Below are 25,617 nucleotides of genomic sequence, written 5' to 3'. Positions count from 1 at the left end.
CTCTTTTCCCAGCTCTACATCTGCCTCCCCTACACCTAGATGTTTCCAGGGTAAAGCTTAATGTGATAAATGGGAGTTTTCAGACCATGAGGATCACGAATATCTCCACTGTTTCTCTCCTAACATACAAAACTTGCGAGGTTGACTGCTATTATAAACAACTATATTCCAACTTTAGGAAGACCATGGGAAGCAAAACCACGTAGTGAACAGAGCACCACGCGAGAGCCAAAGAGATGTAGTTTAAAGTCTAGTTCAGAGTGTACCTCTGGTGACTTACTGCTCAACCACTCTGGGCCTTTATTTCCTCAACTATGAAATGGGGAAATAACTCTTATCTTGTAACATTAGTGTTCCACAAGTAATACATTAAAGCATTTAGAATATTGTTTAGCACACAGCAGGTGTTCAGTTCAGTCTCTATGGGGCTTAGTATATTGTAGTTTTCTGAAGCATGAATGTCATTGTAGGATGACCTTGGTTTCTATAAACAAAAATGATATTCATGGGCTTCCCTGGTGGCGCAGTGGTTGAGAGTCCGCCTGCCGATGCAGGGGACGCGGGTTCGTGCCCTGGTCCGGGAGGATCCCACATGCCGCGGAGCGGCTGGGCCCGTGAGCCATGGCCGCTGAGCCTGCGCGTCCGGAGCCTGTGGTCCGCAATGGGAGAGGCCATGACAGTGAGAGGCCCGCGTACCGCAAAAAAAAAAAAAATGGTATTCATGATTTTAATAATCATAACGTGTTGCTGTAAACATGCCTAATAAAAAGAAAAACAAGTCTGCTGCTCTAATGATAAATGATAAATCTAATCTGGACTATATTCAAACTGCATGCTCCTTCTGAAGGGATTTTCCTTCTACAGGCATAAAAAACTATAAAATTAGAGTAAGTATGGCTGAAAAAATATACTGCAGTAAAGAATTGGGAAATCTAGAGGTTAGTTTAGCATCCCATTAATAATCTGAATATAATTCAAACTTATCTCTCGAAATCCCATCAGTCATAGATGATTTCTGTATACTTAGATGACCATTTTTCTCTGAAACATTATGTTTATACATTATATATATGTTTATATATTATACATTATATATATTATGTATAATCATACATAAATGTGTAATGCTTTGGAATAAATATAACTTAATATATCACCTGTTCCATTCATGTCTAGTTGAGATTGCACATTTTTTCACTTTCTGGCTCTGGAAAAATAGATTCTTGAAGCTATTGTTTTCATCTTCTTCTTTAGCACTTTTCTTTACCTTTCTTATACTTCATATATTTTATTTTCTGCTTTGTCTCTTATTTATTTTTAAATGTGTTTTTTATCTCCCAAGTTTATGCTCCTACAAATTCTCAAGCATGTCTTGCCCATCCTTTTTATATCTAGCAGACTACCTTGTACATAGTAGACATTCAATAAATATTTTATGAATAAGGGATTATTGATTTAATGAGGAGAACTTCAGGGATCAAAATGAAAGAGTAGGAAAACTGGTTTTGTGTGTGTGCTCATAATAGAAGACCAACTCAAACTGGCTCAAACAATTAAAGAATTTATTGACTCATGTATCTAAAACGTCTAAACCCAGAGCAGGCTTGAAACAGGAATGGATTGGAAAGTTTTCAATGCCATTAAGGTTGTTCCTCCATTTCTCCATGATTTCCTAGGCTTGTCTTCCTGTTTGTTTTAGCCTCAGGCTTGCTTTTGTAGCAGAATGGTAGCTCCACAGGGCTAAACTCTTCCTTTTTCACCTCAGAGTTGGGCAGAGGATATTTCTTACCACAAATATCCATCAATATGTACCCACTGGTGACAAAATTCTTACTGGACAAACTTATGTCCATGTCTCTCTATGAACCAATCACTGTTGATTAGGAATGCATTGGACAGGGTCCTGAGGCAAAAGGCTACACCAAGGAAAATGAGATTAACTCTAGAGGTCAGGTTGTGGTTCCCTCCCAACCAAACCATAGACATGCTTATGATTTGGTGGAGGGAAGGGAAGGAGTGTGGGTGGTTAAATGAATCTGGGAGATAATTACGTGGTAGTGTGAACTTCCACCATTCTAAAAATAAGGCTGAAATTCTCCAGTGTTATACTTACACTCATCAGGTATATGAAATAAGTGATAAAACACACAGCCTCAGATTAGATCAGAATAAATCAAATTTTCCTCAAAAGCTTTTACTTATGGGTGCTTTCTGAATAAAAACAAGTCATTTTCTTCCCTTTTGTCAAGTTATCAGTTAATTTTTTTCATTAAACCGATTCTTATGACTCATTATGAAAAAGAAGACCTCCAACATAATTTCATCACATCTAACATTTCTTTCTTCTTGACATTAAAACAAAACGAACATGCATTCTAATTTAGACTGAGGTTATCCTAGTCTTTAGCACAAATATTATAAAATGTTTATCGTTCTTATGGATCCCTTTGGATTGCACAATAGGTGGAATCACCATTGCATTCGATCTCGTTTAATCATAAACTAGCTAAAACATTACCTAAAAAGGGCTATCTAGTCCTTAATTGTCAAGCAAATAAGGTGACTCTCATTGCCCCATTCTTTTAGGGACCTCACTCTTGGCACCAATTATGCAGCACTCCCCACACCCACCGGACTCTAACAGCCACCCAGCTGTGCCTGGAATGGCCACTGGGACTGGTCTCCTCTGGTTGGCTGGCGTCCGCTTAGCCAAAGCACACCCAGTTCTTCCCAATATCTCATCCACTTACCCTATCTGATCTCTCCCCACAAGAGCCTTCGCCCTTCACCCCCAACAACTATAATATTACCCAACACGCTACTACTAAAAACAACAATCTTTGCATTATCTCTTCAGGAAAAGTCAGTCTCTTATTTTTCCTTTGGTATGCTAATATTGCTGATTTGCTAAGGAGAAATAAATAGTTGAGTGAAATATCTACGCTTCCCTACCCAGATTGCCTGTGAAAAGTAATAGAGAAGATGACTAGCCTTTTCTTTTTAAAACGTCTCAATGATCTTTAATAGAGATCTGTGGTCACCTTGGAGGAGATAAGTCCCGCAAACTGTAGGGCAGACAGGACAGGATACTCAATTTTCACTTCTAGCTTGCAGTCCTCAGGGAGATGGGACCAGAGAAATTCCTTTCACTGCCATTACTCAAAGCGAAAGGAACTTCAGCATGCCAATTCTAGCATACCATCACTACAGGTCTCCGTGTTCCAAGACAAAGATTGAGGACCCACCCCATTCAGGAAGATTTTAAGGGAGTCCAGGTAAAATGTGAAGGACTTACATGCAGATTCACATTACCAACCTGAGAACTGATAAGGAATACATATTACGGTTTACGAGAATAAAAAACAAATACTCCAATCTTAAACATTCTAATTTATTTTAATTTGAATGTCAGAGGCATCAAAAAGAATCAAATTATCTTAAATTTCTACTTTTTAAAGAGTATTTACTAAGGAAAGAAGACATTCTTATGGGCCTCCTTGAACCACTAAGGTTTTTTTTTTTTTTTTTTTTTTATCAAAGAGCAAAGGGAAGGGAGAACAGAAAGTTTAGTTGGTTAACAAATGAGATCTCGTGTTAATCTTATTTTATTTTACTTTTTTACATCTTTATTGGAGTATAATTGCTTTACAGTGGTGTGTTTCTGCTTTATAACAAAGTGAATCCGTTATACATATACATATGTTCCCATATCTCTTCCCTCTTACGTCTCCCTCCTCCCACCCTCCCAATCCCACCCCTCTAGGTGGTCACTAAGCACCGAGCTGATCTCCCTGTGCTATGCGGCTGCTTCCCACTAGCTAGCTGTTTTACGTTTGGTAGTGTATATATGTCCGTGCTACTGTCTCGCTTTGTCACAGCTTACCCTTCCCCCTCCCCATATCCTCAAGTCCATTCTCTAGTAGGTCTCTCTCTTTATTCCTGTCTTACCCCTAGGTTCTTCATGACATTTTTTTTCTTAAATTCCATATATATGTGTTAGAATATGGTATTTGTCTTTCTCTTTCTGACTTAACTTCACTCTGTATGACAGACTCTAGGTCCATCCACCTCATTACAAATAGATCAATTTCATTTCTTTTTATGGCTGAGTAATATTCCATTGTATATATGTGCCACATCTTCTTTATCCATTCATCTGTCGATGGACACTTAGGTTGTTTCCATCTCCTGGCTATTGTAAATAGAGCTGCAATGAACATTTTGGTACATGACTTTTTGAATTATGGTTTTCTCAGGGTATATGCCCAGTAGAGGGATTGCTGGGTCATATGGCAGTTCTATTTGTAGTTTTTTAAGAAACCTCCATACTGTTCTCCATAGTGGCTGTACCAATTTGCATTCCCACCAGCACTGCAAGAGTGTTCCCTTTTCTCCACACCCTCTCCAGCATTTATTGTTTCTAGATTTTTTGATGATGGCCATTCTGACTGGTGTGAGATGATATCTCATTGTAGTTTTGATTTGCATTTCCCTAATGATTAATGATGTTGAGCATTCTTTCATGTGTTTGTTGGCAGTCTGTATATCTTCTTTGGAGACACTAAGCTTTTTATATTTAGAGAATCTATTGCTTTTTTGAAGAAATTGCTATTGGTCATTCAGATTTTCAAATTCAAAAGAGAGACTGAGAAAAAAAAATATTAACTGTGTGCTGAAGAAGCATTGCTTCTAACACACCACTTTTAAGCACACACATTCAAAAGCTAGTTTTTAATCCTATTTTACAGCATGTACCATGAATTTGGCAGGAAATTCAACCAAACCCTTGTTAACTTGTATCCTGTTATTTCTGGTAGACAAGAATGTATACCTAAGCTTTCACACTCATATGCAAACACATTCCACCAGAGAAATTCTGGCACATTCACTGCTTAGAAATAAACCTCGTCTCCCTTTGAGGCACAAACTAGTCTCCAATTCTGAACTTTCTGAAGGCCATCCGTAACAGAGGACATGTCCCTAGTGTTACAAGTTTCATCACGTATGTCGCTAAACATAGCAGAGGTAGTGAAATCCTCTAGGACTGATGGTATATCCAATTTGATCCTTAACCTGATTCCAAATCCATGAACTTGAAGGATCATCCCCTTGTAACGAGAAATAAAAATACTCTCTGATTTATACTTATGTTAATCTATAATTTGAATATTCTCTATTGGTATCTGAAAGAACTGAAATCCATTCACTGTTGAAAAATGTGTAGCTTTTGAGTTTGAGACAAATGAAAAAGTAAAGTAATATTGGACACTGGTGAAAAGTGAAGTCAATTTTTGAAAGCAAGAAATTAGCCTTGCTCTCACCTTATAGATAAAGAAATCAAGTCCCCACCTTACAGATAAAGTTAAGAAGGGAATAAATATTTTTAAAAAATCATCTTACACAATAATGTGAAAAGAATACAATTTAATTATCTTTTTGCTTTGGTTTACCATTTTTGGTTTCGTATCAAAGTCACCCACATTCCTGGTATCTCATTGTTTATTGACATTCATCATTTTATCCCATGACAATACCGCTAACATATGTTTCCACTTCCTTTTTTGCCAACTATTACATTTTATCTCATTTCCAGATGTGGACAAGGATGGAAGGGAAATCGTTGCCATGTCAAGGTTAACCCTCCCATTGCTGATTTCACGGACACTCAGAACAGTAGGTTACATTGTGCCCATAGTCACTTGAGTTTTGGAGTCTCTAATATTTTTCACTGAATATTTACATTTTTCATTGGTTTGAAATTGCAGATATATGGACCCTCCTGGGTATTGGATTAGCTTTCCTGACGACTCATATAACAGTAGCGGTCTTGTGTTTTCTTGCCAAGAGAAAAGTACCAGTAAGGTAAGTGATGCCTTTGATTGCTGTGGCAGACCGATTTTCTGAAACATTTCATTTGCTATATTTTCCTTTCAGCCCATATTACATACTGGCAACTTTAGTTTTCCATACTTTATGGATTTATTTTTCTGAGTAGAAAGCAAGAGCTACTTAATGATAATCACTCTTGTTTTAAATAAAAAGCATTAAGTTTACTTTTCCAATTCTGTTAGGAACATTTTTGATGACACCAGAAAACAGAATCTGACATTCTCCCCAAATTAAAAAGGCATGAGGCGCTGGAGGTCCCACTTTCTGGTAGTGCCCGGGGAAGGCAGCAGAACTGCCAAAGGGATCCTTTCTTGACTTGCTTAGGGAGGCTGGCTCTAAGCACCAGTGTTCCAGACCAAGACTCCCATGTTCTAGGCAACATACAGAACAGAGGCCAAGAGCTGCTGCAGCTGGAGGACCTCTGTGGGCTGGGCTCATGCATAACTAAGACCTCACAACCTACAGTGCCCTTCAGGACCCTGGGGCTTCCTACCCAATACCCATCTTCCCATCACCTGTGTGGGAAACACATCACCCCAATAATGAAAGCGATTGACTTTCCCATAAACTGAACAAGGTAAGGGCTCAGAATAAGATTTAATGAAATATTTTAATGGATCTTTATTGGAGTATAACTGCTTCACAATACTGTGTTAGTTTCTGTTGTACAACAAAATGAATCAGCCATATGCATACATATACCCCCATATCCCCTCCCTCTCGAGCCTCCCTCCCACCCTCCCTATCCCACGTCTCTAGGTCATTGCAAAGCACCGAGCTGACTCCCTGTGCTATGCGGCTGCTTTCCACTAGCTAGCTATTTTACATTTGGTAGTGTATATATGTAAATGCCACTCCCTCACTTCATCCCAGCTTACCCTTCCCCTTCCCTGTGTCCTCAAGTCCATTCTCTACATCTGCATCTTTATTCCTGTCCTGCCCCTAGGTTCATCAGTACCATTTTTTTTCTTTTTTTTTTTTTTAGATTCCATATATATGTGTTAGCATACGGTATTTGTTTTTCTCCTACTGACTTACTTCACTCTGTATTGCAGACTCTAGGTCCATCCACCTCGCTACAAATAACTCAATTTCGTTTCTTTTTATGGCTGAGTAATATTCCATTGTATATATGTGCCACATCTTCTTTATCAATTCATCTGTCGATGGACACTTAGGTTGCTTCCATGTCCTGGCTATTGGAAATAGTCCTGCAATGAACATTGTGGTACATGACCCTTTTTGAATTATGGTTTTCTCAGGGTATATGCCCAGTAGTGGGATGGCTGGGTCATATGGTAGTTCTATTTTTAGTTGTTTAAGGAACCTCCATACTGTTCTCCATAGTCGTTGTGTCAATTTACATTCCCACCAACAGTGCAGGAGGGTTCCTTTCTCACCCCACCCTTTCCAGTATTTATGGTTTCTAGATTTTTTGATAATGGCCGTTCTGACTGGTGTGAGGTGATACCTCATTGTAGTTTTGATTTGCATTTCTCTAATAATTAGTGATGTTGAGCATCTTTTCATGTGCATGTTGGCCATCTGCATGTCTTCTTTGGTGAAATGTCTATTTAGGTCTTCCGCCCATTTTTTAATTGAATTGTTTTTTTGATATTGAGCTCCATGAGCTCTTTGTATATTTTGGAGATTAATCCTTTGTCCATTGTTTCATTTGCAAATATTTTCTCCCATTCTGAGGGTTGTCTTTTCATCTTGTTTATGGTTTCCTTTTCTGTGCAAAAGCTTTGAAGTTTCATTAGGTCCCATTTGTTTATTTTTGTTTTTATTTCCATTACTCTAGGAGGTGGGTCAAAAAAGATCTTGCTGTGGCTTATGTCAAAGAGTGTTTTTCCTGTGTTTTCCTCTAAGAGTTTTACAGTGTCTGGCCTAACATTTAGGTCTTTAATCCATTTTGAGTTTATTTTTGTGTATGGTGTTAGGGAGTGTTCTAATTTCATTCTTTTACATGTAGCTGTCCAGTTTTCCCAGCACCACTTATTGAAGAGGCTGTTTTTTCTCCATCGTATGTTCTTGCCTCCTTTAAATGAATCATCTCTTGCACACCTGAGTTTGTGGTCAGAGATTTAGATTTGCTGCAAATCTCTGTGTCATAGAGCACTGGATAACTGCATTTTCATTGGTGCCAACTTGTATGCGCCTCCCCCTTGAATTCTCCTCAGATGCCCAGTCTGCAATCATGTTAATTAGCAGACACCAATCTTGATATCATCAATTAAGGCAAATTTATTATAAAATGATAATGTTTGTTAGAAAAACACATACGACATTTTAATCCATTACTATTAAGAAGATCTTACCCAACTATTAATTCTTTTTTTAATTTATTTTTGGCTGCATTGGGTCTTCATTGCTGCACGTGGGTTTTCTCTAGTTGTGGTGAGCAGTGGCTACTCTTTGTTGTGGTGTGTGGGCTTCTCATTGCGGTGGCTTCTCTTGTTGTGGAGCACAGGCCCTAGAATGCACGGGCTTCAGTAGTTGCTGTGTGTGGGCTCAGTAGTTGTGACCCACGGGCTCTAGAGAGCAGGCTCAGTAGTTGTGGCACACTGGGCTTAGTTGCGCCAAGGCACATGGGATCTTCCAGGACCAAGGATTGAACCCGTGTCCCCTGCATTAGCAGGCGGATTCTTAACCACTGCGCCCCCAGGGAAGTCCCCTATTAATTCTTTGGTTGTTTCTTATGTGCCTAAAATATGTCAGACAATTTGGATACAAATATGAATGAAAATCAGTCTGGACTTAACGTAGTGGGGAAAGACAGAAACAAAGCTACTAAGTGAAATGCTGGTTTTGTGCTAGGAAATACATGTATTAGTCAGCGTTCTCCAGAGAAACAGAAAGATAAGATAGATAGATAGATAGATAGATAGATAGAAAGATAGCTAGCTAGTTAGATATCCTATTGTTTCTCTCTTTCTCTCTGTGTATATATATATCTTTAAATATCAAATACATAATATATATTTAATGTATAAACGTAATATATTATACAATATATATCATTAATACATTGGTAATTATTATATAACTATTGTTATATTGCTATATTGTCTTATCATGTTTAAATATATCAGTATATAATATATAATATATAAAGATATCTCAAATTAACATATATCTCTATATAAAGAATTAGATATTCATATATTACATTATGTAATATCAGTTACATAAATTATATTTATTAATATTAATGAAATAATCAATATTTTAATTGTATTAATAAGAAAATTAATAATGTAATATGTTAAGAGAGAGGGATTTATTTCAAGGAATTTGCTCCTGTAATTGTGGGGACTGGCAAGCATGAAACTTGCAGTGGAAATTCAAGTAAGGCTTGATGGTGCAGGCTTGAGTCCAAAGTCTGCCAGACAAGCTATCCGACTGGAAACACAGGTAGGATTTTCTGCTGCCGTCTTGAGGCAGAAGTCTTTCTTCTTCAAGAAATCTCAGTCTTTCCTCATAGAGCCTTCAAATAAGTGAACGAGGCCCACCCCCATTATGGAGGGTAATCTGCATAAAGTTTGCTGACTGTAAATGCTAATCACATCTGCAAATTCCTTCTCAGCAACATCTAGACTAGTGTTTGAGAAAACAACTGAGCTCCATAGCCTAGCCAAGTAGACATATAAAATTAATCATTGCAGTATATAAATAAGTTGTCATATTAACCCAACCAGTGGGAGTCCTCAGAAACAACCCAAAATTTCACACCTTCAGATTCCTATTGGACAGCCTGTACTGTCAGGGCTATGGAGAGACCTCTCAGGCAGACATTGGTGGCACCACAGCCCAGCCTGACAGAGCCACCTCTCCTTTCTCTCCTCCATTTCTGTCATTCTTCTGTAATTTTACACCTTCACTTCCCCTTTACTCCTCACTGCTGACTTACTGCCCTGTCCTCTTCTCTCTCACTAGTACCTTCTCTTCTGATTTCCAAAATCTAAAGACAGTGGTTTTATTCCCTATAACTGCCCCAAACAAATATCACTCAAGACAGTGATATTTGTATTTCTCTTGTAAGTGATCTCCTGAATTGTTCACTGCACACCCTGCCCCAGAGGCCACAGTGAGGAAGCTCCTACTTTGGACCTGCCTCGGCCCAAAGGTGGGGAAGACCCAACCCAGAGCTACCACGATCCCTCTGCCAGTCCTTTGGATTGGGGGAGGCTTACCCTGAGGCCTCAGACACTTCCCAAGGATTTGTGGCACAAATAGTTTCAAGGGAGTCAATTTACAGATGCTCAAACTTCATAGATTCTCTTCTAAGAAGGGTGCATTTGGCCCCAGGGCATTGCCTCTCCTGTTTCTTCTTTCCCAGATGTCCTCATTACCTTACACTTATCCTGAAACTTAGAAAAGAGATTCCTGTAGCAAAAGAGATTTGAGATAAGCAATATGGAAAGGGGAACTGGAGATAAATCTTTGCCAAATTTATCTTCTCAGTTTCCCAATCTTTCTCTGTCTCTCTTCCTCTTTCTCTCCTTTCCCACTTAGAATTTGAAATCATGATTCTGTTTTCAATTGAGGTATATTGTTTTACAACGTTGTGTTAGTTTCTGTCTACAGCAAAGTGATGCAGTTATATGTGTATATTACATGTATTCTTTTTCAGATTAGTTTCCATTACAGGTTTTTACAAGGTAGCAAATATAGTTCCCTGCACCATACAGTAGTGCAGTGGTACAGTACAGTATTTTATATACAGTAGTGTGTATCTGTTAATCCCAAACTCCTAATTTATCCCTTCCCCCCACCCTTTCCCCTTTGGTTTATTTTCTATGTCTGTGAGTCTCTTTCTGTTTTCTAAAGAAGTCCATTTGTACCATTTTCTTTTAGATTCCCTGGGACACATTTTAACATATGCATCTGAGTTTAACAATGAAGTCAGTCTTTTTCTGAAAATTAAGTTTGATTTGGTTGATTGGATAGTTAGCAGGACTGGCTTTGTCATTTAGATGAGATGGTAGGCAAATTCCATAATTTTAAAGAACTCAATATAAAATATTTCAGAAATTATATTCTTTGCAGCCACTAAACTTATCATAAAAATTGTAGACATTAACGTGAAAATGTAAAAGGAGATGCATATTTTTCTAAATTATTTTAGGGAAAACTCAAGTGGCAGGGTTCAAAGACCACTGCACCGAGTTTAATTTTCCACCATCTGCCCCCTCCACATACACCCACCCTTGGAAAAAGTCTCACCATTTCCCCAAAGTGCATGGCTTTTCATACCCTCTGCCTGGCAGAGCTATACAAACTGATGTATTTTCGATACTAAGCAAAAATATCCTGGCATCCCTTCAGGGTTAGTCACTGAGTTGTCAGAATGTTATCCTAAAGAAGACAGTTATAGCTCCATTATGTAGTGTTACTACTAAACTATTTCCATATTAACCAGTTCGTATCTTTACATCCCCAGTTTCTAGCATTGTATGAATAACTGATACCCAATACACGCCCATTTAAGGCTATCTATACTTTATCGAACATTATCCATACTTCTGACCATCACCAAAAACATTGCTCGTGTCTACTAATTACTTTTAAATTAAAATGTTGCACATTAACTTTTAAAAAATGTCTTTTTGCATGAAATCTTTTAAGCCCTAAAGCAAGTTAGAATGCTTGGCCAAGAGATGGCTAAATGATAACAGTGACTCACCTTGAAAATAATACCAAAACTTTGAGATAGGCAGGAATTTATGTAAGCAGGAAATTCATCATCCTCTCTAAATAAACCTTAACCTTAAGATTTTTCATTGGATTTTATGAAAAGAATCTGTAGCATAAGAGGCCCTTCAGTGACTTGAAAGAAACATTTTTGTATTAATTTCTTAAAAACACAGGATGGAGCACTGCACGCTCAGACAATGCTAAGCCCAGCAACAAGACTCTGAAAGTTGTTTTGAGAGATGCAGTTCCTGGATTTTATTATACATTCTCTGACCTTTCTGTTAGCTACTTGCCATTGAATGTATTAGTGAGGACACTCTGATTGCAGGGGAAGAAAGCAGCTCAAGCACCTTAATCGAAATAAAGAACTTAGTGTAACAATGCACATGTCTTCCAGAGCACAAGGGTGGGAATAAAGAGATCAGACCTCAGGAAGGCCTGGACCCGGCAGTGTTCTTCATCGCCTCTCATCTCTGCTGCTTTTTGCTTCACTCTTGGTGGTTCTGTCTCTGAAAACACACTTCCTTTGCTCTCTGTCTATATAACAAAAAGGCGTTGACTAGAGAATGGGTGTTTGTTACTCATTACGTCCCCAGACCCGTGGGGAGGCTGTATCTTCGTTTTTGCGTCTCCGTATTCCGTATTCCAAAGGGTCACCCTCTCATTAGCCCACTTGGGTCAAGATCCCATTTCTGGTCAAATCAACTGTGGGTGAGCTGTGGGGCAGGATCAATAGTGCAAACATGGCTGCTGTGGGGGGGGGGTGTCATCATGAAAGGTCTCTGAAAGGTATCCACTACACCTGTCCCCATGGTCCAAAATCCACCAAATTTTTACTCATGACACTTTAGAGGAAGCAACAAATGTAGCAGCCTTCTAGAGCTGTTTGCGGCTCGTACAAAGTAAATATGACAATCCAGCCTACACCTAGAAATCTAGATTAAAGGATACAAATAAATAGTGGACTATTGGGGCTTCCCTGGTGGCGCAGTGGTTGAGAGTCCACCTGCCGATGCAGGGGACACGGGTTCGTGCCCCGGTCTGGGAAGATCCCACATGCCGCGGAGAGGCTGGGCCCGTGAGCCATGGCCGCTGAGACTGCGCGTCCGGAGCCTGTGCTCCGCAACGGGAGAGGCCACAACGGTGAGAGGCCCACGTACCCCCCCCCCCAAAAAAAAAAAAAAAAAAGATTGTTGTTTATATTTCTGATAAGAAAGAAGGTTTTTAGGATCCCAAAAGCTATACCAGCTGCCCATGGGGATTACAGATGTTCTTGTTTGAGATTTATGAATAAGTGGCCCTGACTTCCAAATAAAATATCTATCTCTATAATATTATTCTTTCTCCCAGACCCTTTCCCACTGCTGACACCCTGTATGATAATGTGGCTCTTTGGAGGCAGAAGTTTTACTTCTCTTCCAGTGTGAGATCCTGGCATAGACCTAACCTGGGCCCAGCGATGGGCATTTATTCTTAGTCAAAATCAAAACCTTACTTACTCTATGCCTCAAGGCATTCAGCTGCTCTTGCAGCTAGAATGTCACCAGTGAGCCTGTCCTTGGTCCCTGAAATGAATACTTAGTCTTGGCAAACTGGAATTCCACTAGCGGCAATGACCAAGGTCATCTCGTAACGCTTGCGAACCTTTGCTCTCTCCATATGTGCATTTGCCCTCAAGAAGTACAGCTGTTAAGATCCACGAATCGAACTCCTCAGTCTCAGTCCTTTGTGCAAACATTGGCCATGCTCCGCCAAACCCTGCTAAATGTTTACTTTGAGCTAGAAAAGCCAAATGGAGAGCAGGGTTTTGAAATCTTCCCCTTACAAATGGGATTGGACCATGTGTGATAATGATGATTTCTCCTCTTCCTCCTCCTTCTTTTTCTTCTCTCTTTTTTTTTTCAATAAGAATCTTATGCAGCCTGTTCTTTTATACTTTTCCCTTCATCCTCACCTTTGTTTGTTTGTTTTATCCTGAAATGGTAGAACAGGCCCATAAAAGAGGCCTCAAAGGAAAAAGAGTTTTGTCCCAAACTGGTCACATCTCTGCTCCTCTCGGAAGAGTCCCATTCCCTACCCTGTGGCCGGGAATTTCGTGAAGTCAGAGCTCCTCTTATTCACAGTGGAGTGAGTAGTGCACCGGGGCAAGCCTTGGCATACCACGTAGAGGTGATATATTCTGGGGAGCCAGCAATTCAGATGGATGAAGAGGACTGCACAGGGAAGGTAGCAATCGTATAAAGACTTGAAGGATGGAGAAGCCAGGCAGAGATGAAGAAAGAGGGTTCCTGAAAATAGAATGTGGAAACTTATGGTTTTCAAATTGACTGACATAGCTATAGAATGGGGGTGGGAGAACTAATTAGATTACACTTAGAAGAGTATACGGTAGACAGGTGGTTAAAAGTTTTGAATGCCTATTTTAAGGAGATTTCAACTTATTTTTTAAAATTGGGCTAAGTGCTGGCTATCTTCTGTCTGTCCCCCCAAGTCCACCCCCTACACTTCTTCACCAAACAGGATGAAGAGGGTAGAAGGTGGATCTGGAGACCTGACCTCTATGCACTGCATTAACGGGCTGAATTTATATTCATCTGAATTCATATGTTTGGCCAAAGTGGAGCACCTTGAGGGAGGAAAGAGAGACGGGGCTGGGTATTCATAACCCTGGCTCCTGTCTGCAGCATGGTTCCAGCTGACTGCTGGCAGTGACAGGTCCATGAGGAGCCCCTATGCATTCCACAGCTGTACCCTTCTCAGTCTGCCTCCTTCCAGGCTAGGGTGGTAACAGGCATGATGTCATTGGCCCAGCCTACTGCACCATTGCTACTGGTTTCTTTATATCCCGGCCAAACCTTTGCAAACTGTCCCTTGATCAAACACTCCTCAGATTTCCTGGTTTGAGTATGTCGGCTATTTCCTGCTAGGGCCTTAACTGATGCAAGCCAGGGAAGTGTTTTAAGAATGGAAGAAGAATGACAAGGTCATATCTGTGGTTAAAGAGAGAATGCAGACCATGAGAACAGGTGAGGAAAAGATTAAGAAGCGACCTGCCGTCTAGAGGACAGAAGCCTGTTTGACAGGTTAGACGAGAGACAGTGAGACGTTGAACTTGAGCAGCGGTGACTGACCCAACATAGGACGTGAGGAAAAAACAGGGGTCAAAGTTGACCCGAGGATGTTATATCTAGGCAGCTGCACAGTTGGTAATGCCACTAACAGAAATCCAAAAATCCAGGAAGAAAAACAGGCTGGGCAACAGGGAAGAAAACTATTTTGATATTCTGTATTTTCTTATAAAATGAGGAAGTTGAACTAAATTTTTCCCAAATGTCTGTCATGTATATAGGCCACCTCCACAATTTAGGGCATGACTACATATTATGTTTACTATTCTTTTTATTTATTTACTTATCTTTAAATAGACTTTAAAGTTTGGTCTTTTGGGCCCTGAGTATTCCCTGGTTGTGATGTAACTGCATTAAGCCTTTCAGCTATTAGGGTGCCTTTTATCTGACTGAGTAGTATCCTACCTTTATTTATTTATTTTTTGTGTGTGGTACACGGGCCTCTCACTGCCGTGGCCTCTCCCGTTGTGGAGCACAGGCTCCGGAAGTGCAGGCCCAGCGGCCGTGGCTCACAAGACCAGCCGCTCCGCGGCATGGGGGATCTTCCCGGACCGGGGCACGAACCCGTGTCCCCTGCATCGGCAGGCAGACTCTCAACCACTGCGCCACCAGGGAAGCCCCTACCTTTATCTTTGCATTACAATTCCCTGAGAGAGTTAATGCCTATTTTTAAAATTTTTTAAAGTATCTAACTTACGATATTAAACCAGGCACTTGGCAAATCTTTCTGTATGGTGGTCTTGACCACGCAGCTGACTGATGGTTAAAAACAGCGATATCTGGGACTCAGTTATAATTCTATCCACTGATAAAATCTCTGGGAAGCAGAGACATCAGTGTCTGTTTACTCTGCTCCTTGCCTAACACACAGTGTGCATTTCATAAGTAACATGTAGGGCAGATGAAAAATAGGATGGCTAGGATCTGTAGATTTGCAGTAATACATCAAGTCTTGGAATTCAGGCTCTATGGGCTGATTATGCCCAAGACATTGAATGCGTGATGCCATCTGCCATCTTTCCAGACTCTAATGGCCAAGAAGAACTTGTTGGTCAAAGGAAGATAGAACAAATTTTCAGAAATGCTAGGTTTACTTCTTCCTTTGCCATAAGAATAAAACCTAAAAAGGGAAAACTTTCACAAAGGCTAACCACAGAAGTTGTGTCATCTGCGAATTTTCCCAGGTCATGTTGGACAAAAAGTAAGCACTCCTACCTCTGAGCTTCCAAAGCGCTTTGTTCTCAGCCTTGTTTTTCCCTTGTCACATTGACTTTTGGTTTGAGATATCCCATAACAGATTGTGAGCCTCTTAGTGGTAGGGTCCTTGTCCTATTTATATTGATATTCCTTAGAAATTCATCGTAGTAAATATCTGTTAAATCAAACGTCTCAGCCTGTTTCCAGTAGGATGGTTGAGCCCAAATGAACATTTTATATTCCAAGAAATATTTTACTTGGCCTCAATGCTCCAGGATTTATTCCTACTATAAAACTCACAGATGACTCTTAAAGTTAGGATATCATTGTTCGGTATTCTTGAAGAATTTCAGCCTAACTCGATTGACCTTCGTGCCATTCTATAGAAGCTGAAAGCAAATAAAGGAATTCCAAATGAGCCCTACCTGTATGACCCTTAGCAAAATCATTATCGGGGTCCATGATGGGCTACAAAATCAGCCCATAGTCAGAAGCTTACATCCTAGAATATTCATGAAGGACATTAGAGAATACCAAAAACCTACAAGTATGAACATTCATAATGTATGGAAGAAACTGAGCATCAAAACACCTGGGCATGTCAGGGAGGCAGGAAATTCAATTTACTTTAAAAAGTGATGATATTCACTCCTCTCAATATCGTCCTCACACTGTACCATTTAATTTGAATATCTGTGTGTGTGACAGATTTCACCCTGGCATCTGACAATCTAATCTAGTCAATCTAACTGGTAATCTAATTACCAGTTTTATTTATAAGGATATTATTACTCTCATTCTACTTTCTTTCATGAGTACATAGATTAACTCTTAAAGTAATATTCATATTTATCAAATGAACAAAATTAGAAATTTCACATGAATTTCAAAATGATTTGCTGTTTTTACTAAATAAGTAGTAGCTCTTTAAATAACCAGTTCCCTGGTCGTTTATGATATTATTTGACTATGCGAAATCAGCTTACATGCGATGTGTCAGGAATATAAGTCTGGAATAACGCAAGCTTCGTTGGTGTGTACGTGTGTGTGTTGTCACTGCAAACTCTCCCAAGTTGTTTCAAATCTATTGTCATTGGATACAGACTCCAAATAGTCTAAGAAATAAATTCTGTGTAAAAACTATAAAGAGCACTTTACTGTATAATAGCCCCATATTCTAATTACGTGATCTGAAGATAGCTATTTTGCCATTTTAATACAGGTGACTGTTTGGCAGAAATAGTCCCCAGGGCAGGATTCAAGGTCCTTTTCAGCGTCTTCTCTCTGTTCACTATAAATCTTACATTAGCAGGAAGACAGCATTTCAGTCCTGAAATATTTCAATGTTGCATGTGTTTCCTCATATCCACGCAATCAGAGTAGAAGAATGTGTTGTAGGAAATCAGAGTTGGCTCCTTGAAAGAGGTAACCTGTTTAAATGAGGAAGGACAGGAGACAGTAAAGAAAAGTGAGGTGTGTGCTGTTAGCAAATCATTTAGCTCTGCTATGGCATGTAGCAAATACATTTAGTTCCTTTTGCTGGAGAATCAGAATTCTAAACGTTGTTCTTTATTAATGTTACTAGAGGGTAGGGAATTTCAAAGAGGCGAAGATGGGATCAGCTTCATAATTTTTCTTCACTAACTGCTTTGCCGTCCTCCTGACAGACTCTTTTCTGCTTTCAAATTATGTTTCACACAATTTCTCCTTAAAAGCATCCTTAGGGACACTCTTACAAGTTCAACAATCTGTTTACTGTGTTGGAATTTCTAGTTCACTAATGAATCAAAGGACAGAATGACAAGAGAACTTGAAAGACCAGCTTATTTTTGTCTTTGTAAAAAGAAACACATATATCAGAAACTCTCAGCGATTCATTTATGTACTTGTTGGCAAACATTTATTAAGCATCTGTTATGTGCTGGGCACTGTGCTAGTCGCTGGGAATAGAGAAGTAAATGATAATTTACACTCTGGTGGAGACAGCATATAGAAAAGCAAATAATGTCAATTCTTCAACAAGCATATATGAAACACATGCAGTTGCTTCCTACAAAGGTCTGGAGAAACACAGGTAAAAGAGAGGCCAAGTCTCTTTCAAAGGTGTAAATAATATGGTGGGGAAATTGAAGAAGGATTTAGTGAGTATACGCTGCGTCACTCAAGTCTGAATTCATGGATTGAAATCCCCAAGATGAAAATGAGGAAGAGCAGACAGAACAGCTTGTGTCAAAGCACAAGCTATAATGGAGAATGGTGTGGTTAGTGTGAATAAAACACAGGTCAGTAAGGAAAAACGATAGGAAATTTACTGAGAAACAACAGGGATAGACTATTGTTAAGAAATCTACATAGAATGCGAATCATGTGCTTGTGTACTTATAATTTCTCTTTATGTTTTAAAAATAAGTTGTTCTAAAATAACTACAAGCAAATGCAATTTTATTGCTTTTTTCAAATTTTAAGTATTATAAGCTGAACTAATTCAGAGACCCAAGAGAGTTTTAAGTAAATGTATTAATAAATCCAAAATAGGGTATATTTAAAGGAATTTGTAGGTATTTGTAAGTCATAATGAAATAAGTAAGTCTTTCTAGATAGATTGTCATATCGTGTTGTCAACTTTAGATTGTCTAAAATGATTTAGAAAGAAGCAAGTTGCTAGGTGATTGCTGAGGGAAATCATGAAGACTGATAATTAACTTCAACATTGCAATCAGTTTCAATCAAACAGATTATGTGTCTATGGGAATTCAATAAGCAAATTAGAGGGAGTTTTCATATAGAGCAATTTACATGAAAAAGTATTTCATTCTGATTGAAGAAAGTTATATAGTACTTGGCCCTTTCCAACTGTGGGACTTTGAGGTATCAACACTCATTCAAAGAGAAAGGAAGAGGAAATATTTTCAGAAGAGGTAGCTAGCAAAATGTTAGCCAGGCAAATGTGTATTTACTCAAATTTGAACACCCAGTGTTAGTAGAACAGAGCCAGCAAAACTATGTGTGATGAAGGACCAGCTGTGTTTTGCTTCGTTTTGTTTTCAATCCATCACATACCAATGCTTTTGTAAGAAGTATTGGAAAAGTGAAATTAAAAGACACACAAAATACTAGTCTAAATTTCTTATTCCGAGCCTCAACAGACATAAATTTACTCTGTCAAATAGCTACAAACATTTCTAAACACCTGTCCTCAATCTTTGTATTTATCTCATCACGGAACGATAAACAGAATAAGACCATAACCGTACATAAATCACACTCTGAGTAGCTCTGCAGTAGAGTACATGGCACATATTTGGGACTCAAGTAACGTTTCTGAGATAAACTGGAAAATAAAGATTTTATCTCTGCCCATAGGAAGTTAACATTCAAGTGGGAGAGACATGAATGTAAATAGATAAAAGGAACTAAGTTCATTTTTCTAGGCAGATTCTTACATAGCGTTGTCAACTTTAAATTGTCAAAAGATTTAGAAAGAAGCCAGTCGCTAGGTGATTACTAGGGAAAATCACAAAGACTGATAATTAACTTCAATACTGCAATCGGTTTTTAAGCAAAGAGATTACGTGTCTAAGGGAATTCAATAAGGAAATTAGAGTGAGTTTTCATATGGAGCAATTTACAGGGAAAAATATTTCATTCCAATTAACAAAAATACCATATATCGTGATAGTAAAATGCACACTGCACCGTGGAGTACAAAGAAGAGAAACGGTTTACCTGGCTCCAGAGCTGGCAAAGGCTCTGGCCAATGAGGAGGGTATTTAAGAGCAAAAACAGGTATTATGACCTACTTAAAACCCCTAAAAAGTGCAGCAGGGATGGCAGGAAGACGTTGAGAAGAAATGCTAAAGAGAGAGGAGGCAGGAAAGATTGCGGTAGGGATCTTACCTTTCAGGCAAATGATTTACAAGGAGCCAGGGCAGGGTGGGGGCGAGGAGCTCTTGCAGGGGAAACACCTCATGATCTTTTCCAAATTGTAAAATCACCACCCCACTCCCAAGATTCTGATACACAGCAGCCTAATGAATAGAATTTGGAAAGTACAGCAAAGTGCCAGAAAAGAATTAAAAATGACATTGAATGTCACCACCCAGAGATAGAGACTGTTACCATTTTGATGTGTCTTCTTCCAAACTTTTATCAATGTGCACACATGTGCGTGCACCTTTCACCTTGAGAGTCTGTGTTCTACTGTACATCCGGTTCATGTCAGGTGGTTGTGAATGTGCTAGAAGTCGGTGGAGACTGCCCTCCCATTGGCAACATGGGGTCTCCTTAGGGTTAAGCTACAGGAACCTGGGTCAGCTTTATTCATACTAATTGCTTCCATGTTCCTGGGCATGTTCCCATGTAAGCACTCTGCCACAGCAAGATCGTATTAAACAGTGACATGTTTTGTGGTTAGTGATATTTATTTCCTGCCTCAAAAGAGTAGGAGAAAAATATGGCAGCTGCTGTATCATGTGAATGAGTTTAGCAAACTTTGGTGTCCCAGTGGTTTGGTTCTGTGACCCCAGATGATTAATCCTTTCCTCTCCCTTTTGGGGCATTTCTGGTTATATTTCCAAACCCAATTCTTTCTGAACTTTTTCACCCAAAACATCTGGTTCAGCTTCTTCCTTAAAGACTGGGAAATGAAAACTTGAGCTCATGGACATCCCCCCTAAATTATCCCTGCTTTTTCAAATTGACTTGCTTCTTTTCTTTCTTTCTGTCCCGTGTTACAGGTTGTTTGTTGTAATTCTTTTTTTTTTTTAAATGTCATCATCTTGCCAAAGATAGAGACCATTATATAGGTGAATATTTTTGTTTACTACTCCTCATGATGTCTTCCCTTTTTTCTTTAGCGGTGGTCAGGTAATACAGTATTTTACAGGAGTATACATTCAGTGAGAAAAGGATGGTTTATAGACTCAGTTTATTCTTTCTTATAATGCTTTATGATGTGCAATTTTATTCTATCTATAGATTCTTTTTTTAACTGTCCTTTTTATTTTAAACTTTTAATTTAATTATAAGTGACACACAGTATTATATAAGTGTCAGGTGTAAAACACACCTGTTTTGATAATTTTACACATTAAAATATGATCTCCACAATACGCCTAGTTACCACCTGTCACCATTCAAAGTGAGTATAATAGTCTTTTTTCTTCTTTTTTAACATCTTTACTGGAGTATAATTGCTTTACAATGTTATGTTTGTTTCTGCTGTTTAACAAAGTGAATCAGCTATATGCATACGTATAGCCCTATATCCACTCCCTCTTACATCTCCCTCCCACCCTCCCTATCCCACCCCTCTAGGTGGTCACAAAGCACCGAGCTGATCTCTCTGTGCTATGCAGCTGCTTCCCAATAGCTCTCTATTTTACATTTGGTAGTGTTTATTTGTCAGTGCTACTCTCTTACTTCATCCCAGCTTACACTTACCCCTCCCTGTGTCCTTAAGTCCATTCTCTACGTCTGCGTCTTTATTCCTGTCCTGCCTCTATGATCTTCAGAACCATTTTTTTTTTTTAGGTTCCATATATATGTGTTAGCATATGGTATTTGTGTTTCTCTTTCTGACTTACTTCACTCTGTATGACAGACTCTAGGTCCATCCACCTCACTAAAAATAACTCAATTTTGTTTCTTTTTATGGCTGAGTAATATTCCATTGTATATATGTGCCACATCTTCTTTATCCATTCATCTGTCGATGAACATTTAGGTTGCTTCCATGTCCTGGCTATTGTAAATAGTGCTTCAATGAACGTTGTGATACATGTCTCTTTTTGAAGTATGGTTTTCTCAGGGTATATGCCCAGTAGTGGGATTGCTGTGTCGTATGGTAGTTCTATTTTTAGTTTTTTATGGAACCTCCATACTGTTCTCCATAGTGGCTGTATCAATTTACATTCCCACCAACAGTGCAATAGAGTTCCCTTTTCTCCACACCCTCTTCAGCATTTATTGTTTGTAGACTTTTTGATGATGACCATTCTGGCCAGTGTGAGGTGATACCTCACTGTAGTTTTGATTTGCATTTCTCTAATGGTTAGTGATGTTGAGCATCCTTTCATGTGTTTGTTGGCAATCTGTATCTTCTTTGGAGAAATGACTATTTAGGTCTTCCACCCGTTTTTGGATTGGGTTGCTTGTTTTTTTGATATTGAGCTGCATGAGCTGCTTGTATATTTTGGAGATTAATCCTTTGTCAGTTGCAAATATTTTCTCCCATTTTGAGGGTTGTCTTTTCGCCTTGTTTATGGTTTCCTTTGCTGTGCAAAAGATTTGAAGTTTCATTAGCTCCCATTCGTTTATTTTTGTTTTTATTTCCATTTCTCTAGGAGGTGGGTCAAAAAGGATCTTGTTGTGATTTATGTCATACGGTGTTCTGCCTATGTTTTCCTCTATGAGTTTTATAGTGTCTGGCCTTACATTTAGCTTTTTAATCGATTTTGAGTTTGTTTTTGTGTATGGTGTTAGGAAGTGTTCTAATTTCATTCTTTTACATGTACCTGTCCAGTTTTCCCAGCACCACTTATTGAAGAGGATGTCTTTTCTCCATTGTATATTCTTGCCTCCTTTATCAAAGATAAGGTGACCATATGTGCATGGGTTTATCTCTGGGCTTTCTATCCTATTCCATTGATCTATACTTCTGTTTTTGTGCCAGTACCATACTGTCTTGATTACATAGCTTTGTAGTATAGTCTGAAGTCAGGGAGCCTGATTCCTCCAGCTCTGTTTTTCTTTCTCAAGATTGCTTTGGCTATTTGGGGTCTTTTGTGTTTCCATACAAATTGTAAAATATTTTGTTCTAGTTCTGTGAAAATTGCCATTGGTAGTTTGATAGGGATTGCATTGAATCTGTAGATTTCTTTTGGTAGTATAGTCATTTTCACAATGTTGATTCTTCCAGTCCAAGAACATGGTATATCCCTCCATCTGTTTGTGTCATCTTTAATTTCTTTCATCAGTGTCTTATAGTTTTCTGCATACAGGTCTTTTGTCTCCTTAGGTAGGTTTATTCTAGGTGTTTTATTCTTTTTGTTGCAGTGGTAAATGGGAGTGTTTCCTTAATTTCTCTTTCAGATTTTTTGTCGTTAGTGTTTAGGAATGCAAGAGCTTTCTGTGCATTAATTTTGTATGCTGCTACTTTACCAAATTCATTGATTAGCTCTAGTAGTTTTCTGGTAGCATCTTTAGGATTCTCTATGTAAAGTATCATGTCATCTGCAAACAGTGACAGTTTTACTATCTATAGATTCTTATAACAGATTTAATGTGCCACACTGTAATTACACACTACAAATTGTAATCTTGGCTCTGGCTTTTTTATGATAAACACAACCATATTAAAATGCCCCTCATTGGAATTCCCTGGCCGTCCAGTCATTAGCTCTCCTTCCTCTTACTGCCAAGGGCTGGGTTCCATCCCTGGTCGAGGAAGTAAGACCCAACATGCTGCACAGTGCAGCCAAAATAAAATGTTCCCCAAATCTAATTCTCTAACACACTGTTGGGCTTCAAGTGTTCCATTTAATCCCTCCCACTTCTTGCTACCACCCTCTCCTAGATAGTTTTACTGAGACACATTTTGGCATAGTCTCAGTCTGATATTTTGAAAGATATTTGTTGAAACAACCTCGTGAAACCCATTGCTGGTCTTCCTAAAATAATGTGGACACTTGTTACCTTGTTAGCCTAGAGTATAGTGACAGGATGCACACCATAAGTCTTCTCTCCTGAGTTGGTAAAGATGTGCTTCTGAGCAACTGTTTTTTTCTTGTTTGTTTGTTTTTTGAAAGTGTGACCTATGTGATTGATTCTTTTGTCCTGCTTAAATTTGAATTGGAGAATCTTAAAGTCAAATTTGTATCCTACATTAAGTAAGTAAATAGACTCTCACCATACCCATGTCATATACTGTCCCCATCTCTTTCCCTCTGGCTCAACTCTATTTTCCAGTTCTAAGAATCCATTTCTCCACTTCCTATCTGTTTCTCATTTGTCTTTTTTTTTTTTTATTTTTTTATTTTTGGCTGTATTGCTTCTTCATTGCTGCGTGTGGGCTTTCTCTAATTGCAGCAAGTGGGGGCTGCTCTTCGGTTGCGGTACCCAGGCTTCTTATTGCAGTGGCTTCTCTTGTTGCAGAGCACGGGCTCTAGAATGCAGGCTCAGTAGTTGTGGTGCAAAGGCTTAGTTGCTCCGCAGCATGTAGGATCTTCCCAGACCAGGGCTCGAACCCATGTCCCCTGCATTGGCAGGCGGATTCTTAACCACTGCATCACCAGGGAAGTCACTTTTCATTTGGCTTATATTCTTCTATTATGCTTATCTTTGCAAACTGCCATAAAGTTGCTCTCATTACAAAAAGGACAAAGTAGTGTCTAAATTAAAAAATGTGTGATACCTCTTCTTAAAAACGGTCTATTCAGACAGGCTAAAATTTGAATTAGAAACAGTCAGAGACCAGGTGTAAAATAAAACTTGTCTAAGGTTTTGAGAAAAGAAAGATGATGTATGTGAATCATGTGGCACCAATAATTGCACAGGAAATGCAGTGCACCAATCTTCTCCTATTACTACAAGTTAAAAATGAACAAACCAAAAAAAAAAAAAACCTTCATTTTTATAGGTTCTAAGATCAGGAAGCAAAAATAAGAGCATTACTCATTAATTTTTATAATGAGGCAGAGAAAAAAAAATTATTAGTACCCTAAGAAACAAACATTTCTAAAAAGATCTCTTCTTGACAGAAATACGTTTAATGAACATTAAAAATAGATATGAGTAAAAGTGGGGACCAGAAATATTTTATTTTTGTTAGGATTTTATAATGTATTTTCCCTTTATCTGAAAGATTAGCACACTCAGAAAGACTTCATAGAAAGTCTTAGGACTGGAAACATTTGGAAAAACCTAATTAAAGAGTTTAAGATGACATAGGTGGAAATGAGTAGAGTAGAATTGAGATTTACTTATCTGAGACACTCCAGATTCACCATTAATCTGGCTAAGCAAAATTTAATATAATAGGCATGACTCCCAGAATAAATGAATTCCATTTCCACCAGTGAAATGATTGTATTTCATAATTTAGATGGGCCCTTTTTTTAAAAAATATGTCACATGTACTTTTATGGTTAGAAAACATTTTTCCCCAGCAATAACAAATCAAATACTTCATAGCCTGAAAACTCACATCAACCCCTGATATTTATACATAGATATTTCATACCTCTTATTTTTCAGAGAATATGAGTTATAAGGGACACAGACCTTTATTTTTCAAATATTGTAAAATGATTTATTTGTACCAAATTAATTTTTCTCCAGTTCCCATGTAATGAAATAGATAGAAGGACCATCCCTATTTTCTTATACTCTACTCATCTTCAGGAAAGGCCCCAGGCTGCTCCTCTGAGCTGGCACTTAACCAGCTGAAAAAAATTAAAAAAAAAATGAAAGAGACAGAGGTCAAAAGTAGGCTCCTGGCCCACTTAAAGTCTTGGGCTCAGTGGAACAGAAATCTAAATACAAATGTGACTCCATGGTAACAGTAGTAAAAATGAATGTCTTTTCTCTCAGGGTATTGATGAAGTATATTGCTGGGAGTAGGCATGGAATAACAGAATAGAGATCTGGTTAGTGGCTTTTTTTCCATCATTAAGCCTTCAGACTATGTGCATTCATTAAGTTA

General features: G+C 38.6%; 1 protein-coding gene and 1 long non-coding RNA gene across 2 annotated transcripts in view; one reads left to right on the top strand and one right to left on the bottom strand.

Annotated features, from left to right (window-relative positions):
* MALRD1 (MAM and LDL receptor class A domain containing 1) overlaps positions 1-25,617 on the top strand; it is a 587,465-nt gene that overhangs the window by 551,516 nt on the left and 10,332 nt on the right. Inside the window, exons 38-39 of the mRNA XM_089906459.1 lie at positions 5,594-5,673; positions 5,766-5,862. Of these exons, the coding sequence (XP_089762585.1) occupies positions 5,594-5,673; positions 5,766-5,862 (177 nt within the window). The remainder of the gene's footprint in view (positions 1-5,593; positions 5,674-5,765; positions 5,863-25,617) is intronic.
* LOC149749953 (uncharacterized) overlaps positions 12,760-25,617 on the bottom strand; it is a 32,770-nt gene continuing 19,912 nt past the window's right edge. The window contains exon 3 of the long non-coding RNA XR_016391920.1: positions 12,760-25,617. This exon is cut by the window's right edge and continues 15,821 nt beyond it. This is a non-coding gene — a long non-coding RNA (uncharacterized LOC149749953).

This window comes from Delphinapterus leucas, chromosome 2, assembly GCF_059928025.1.
Source record: "Delphinapterus leucas isolate spDelLeu-1000000601 "Yukka" chromosome 2, BTC_Dleu_Yukka2, whole genome shotgun sequence".
NCBI lineage: Eukaryota > Metazoa > Chordata > Mammalia > Artiodactyla > Monodontidae > Delphinapterus > Delphinapterus leucas.
The sequence above is the reverse complement of the archived record's forward strand: the minus strand, read 5'-3'. Positions and strand labels throughout refer to the sequence as shown.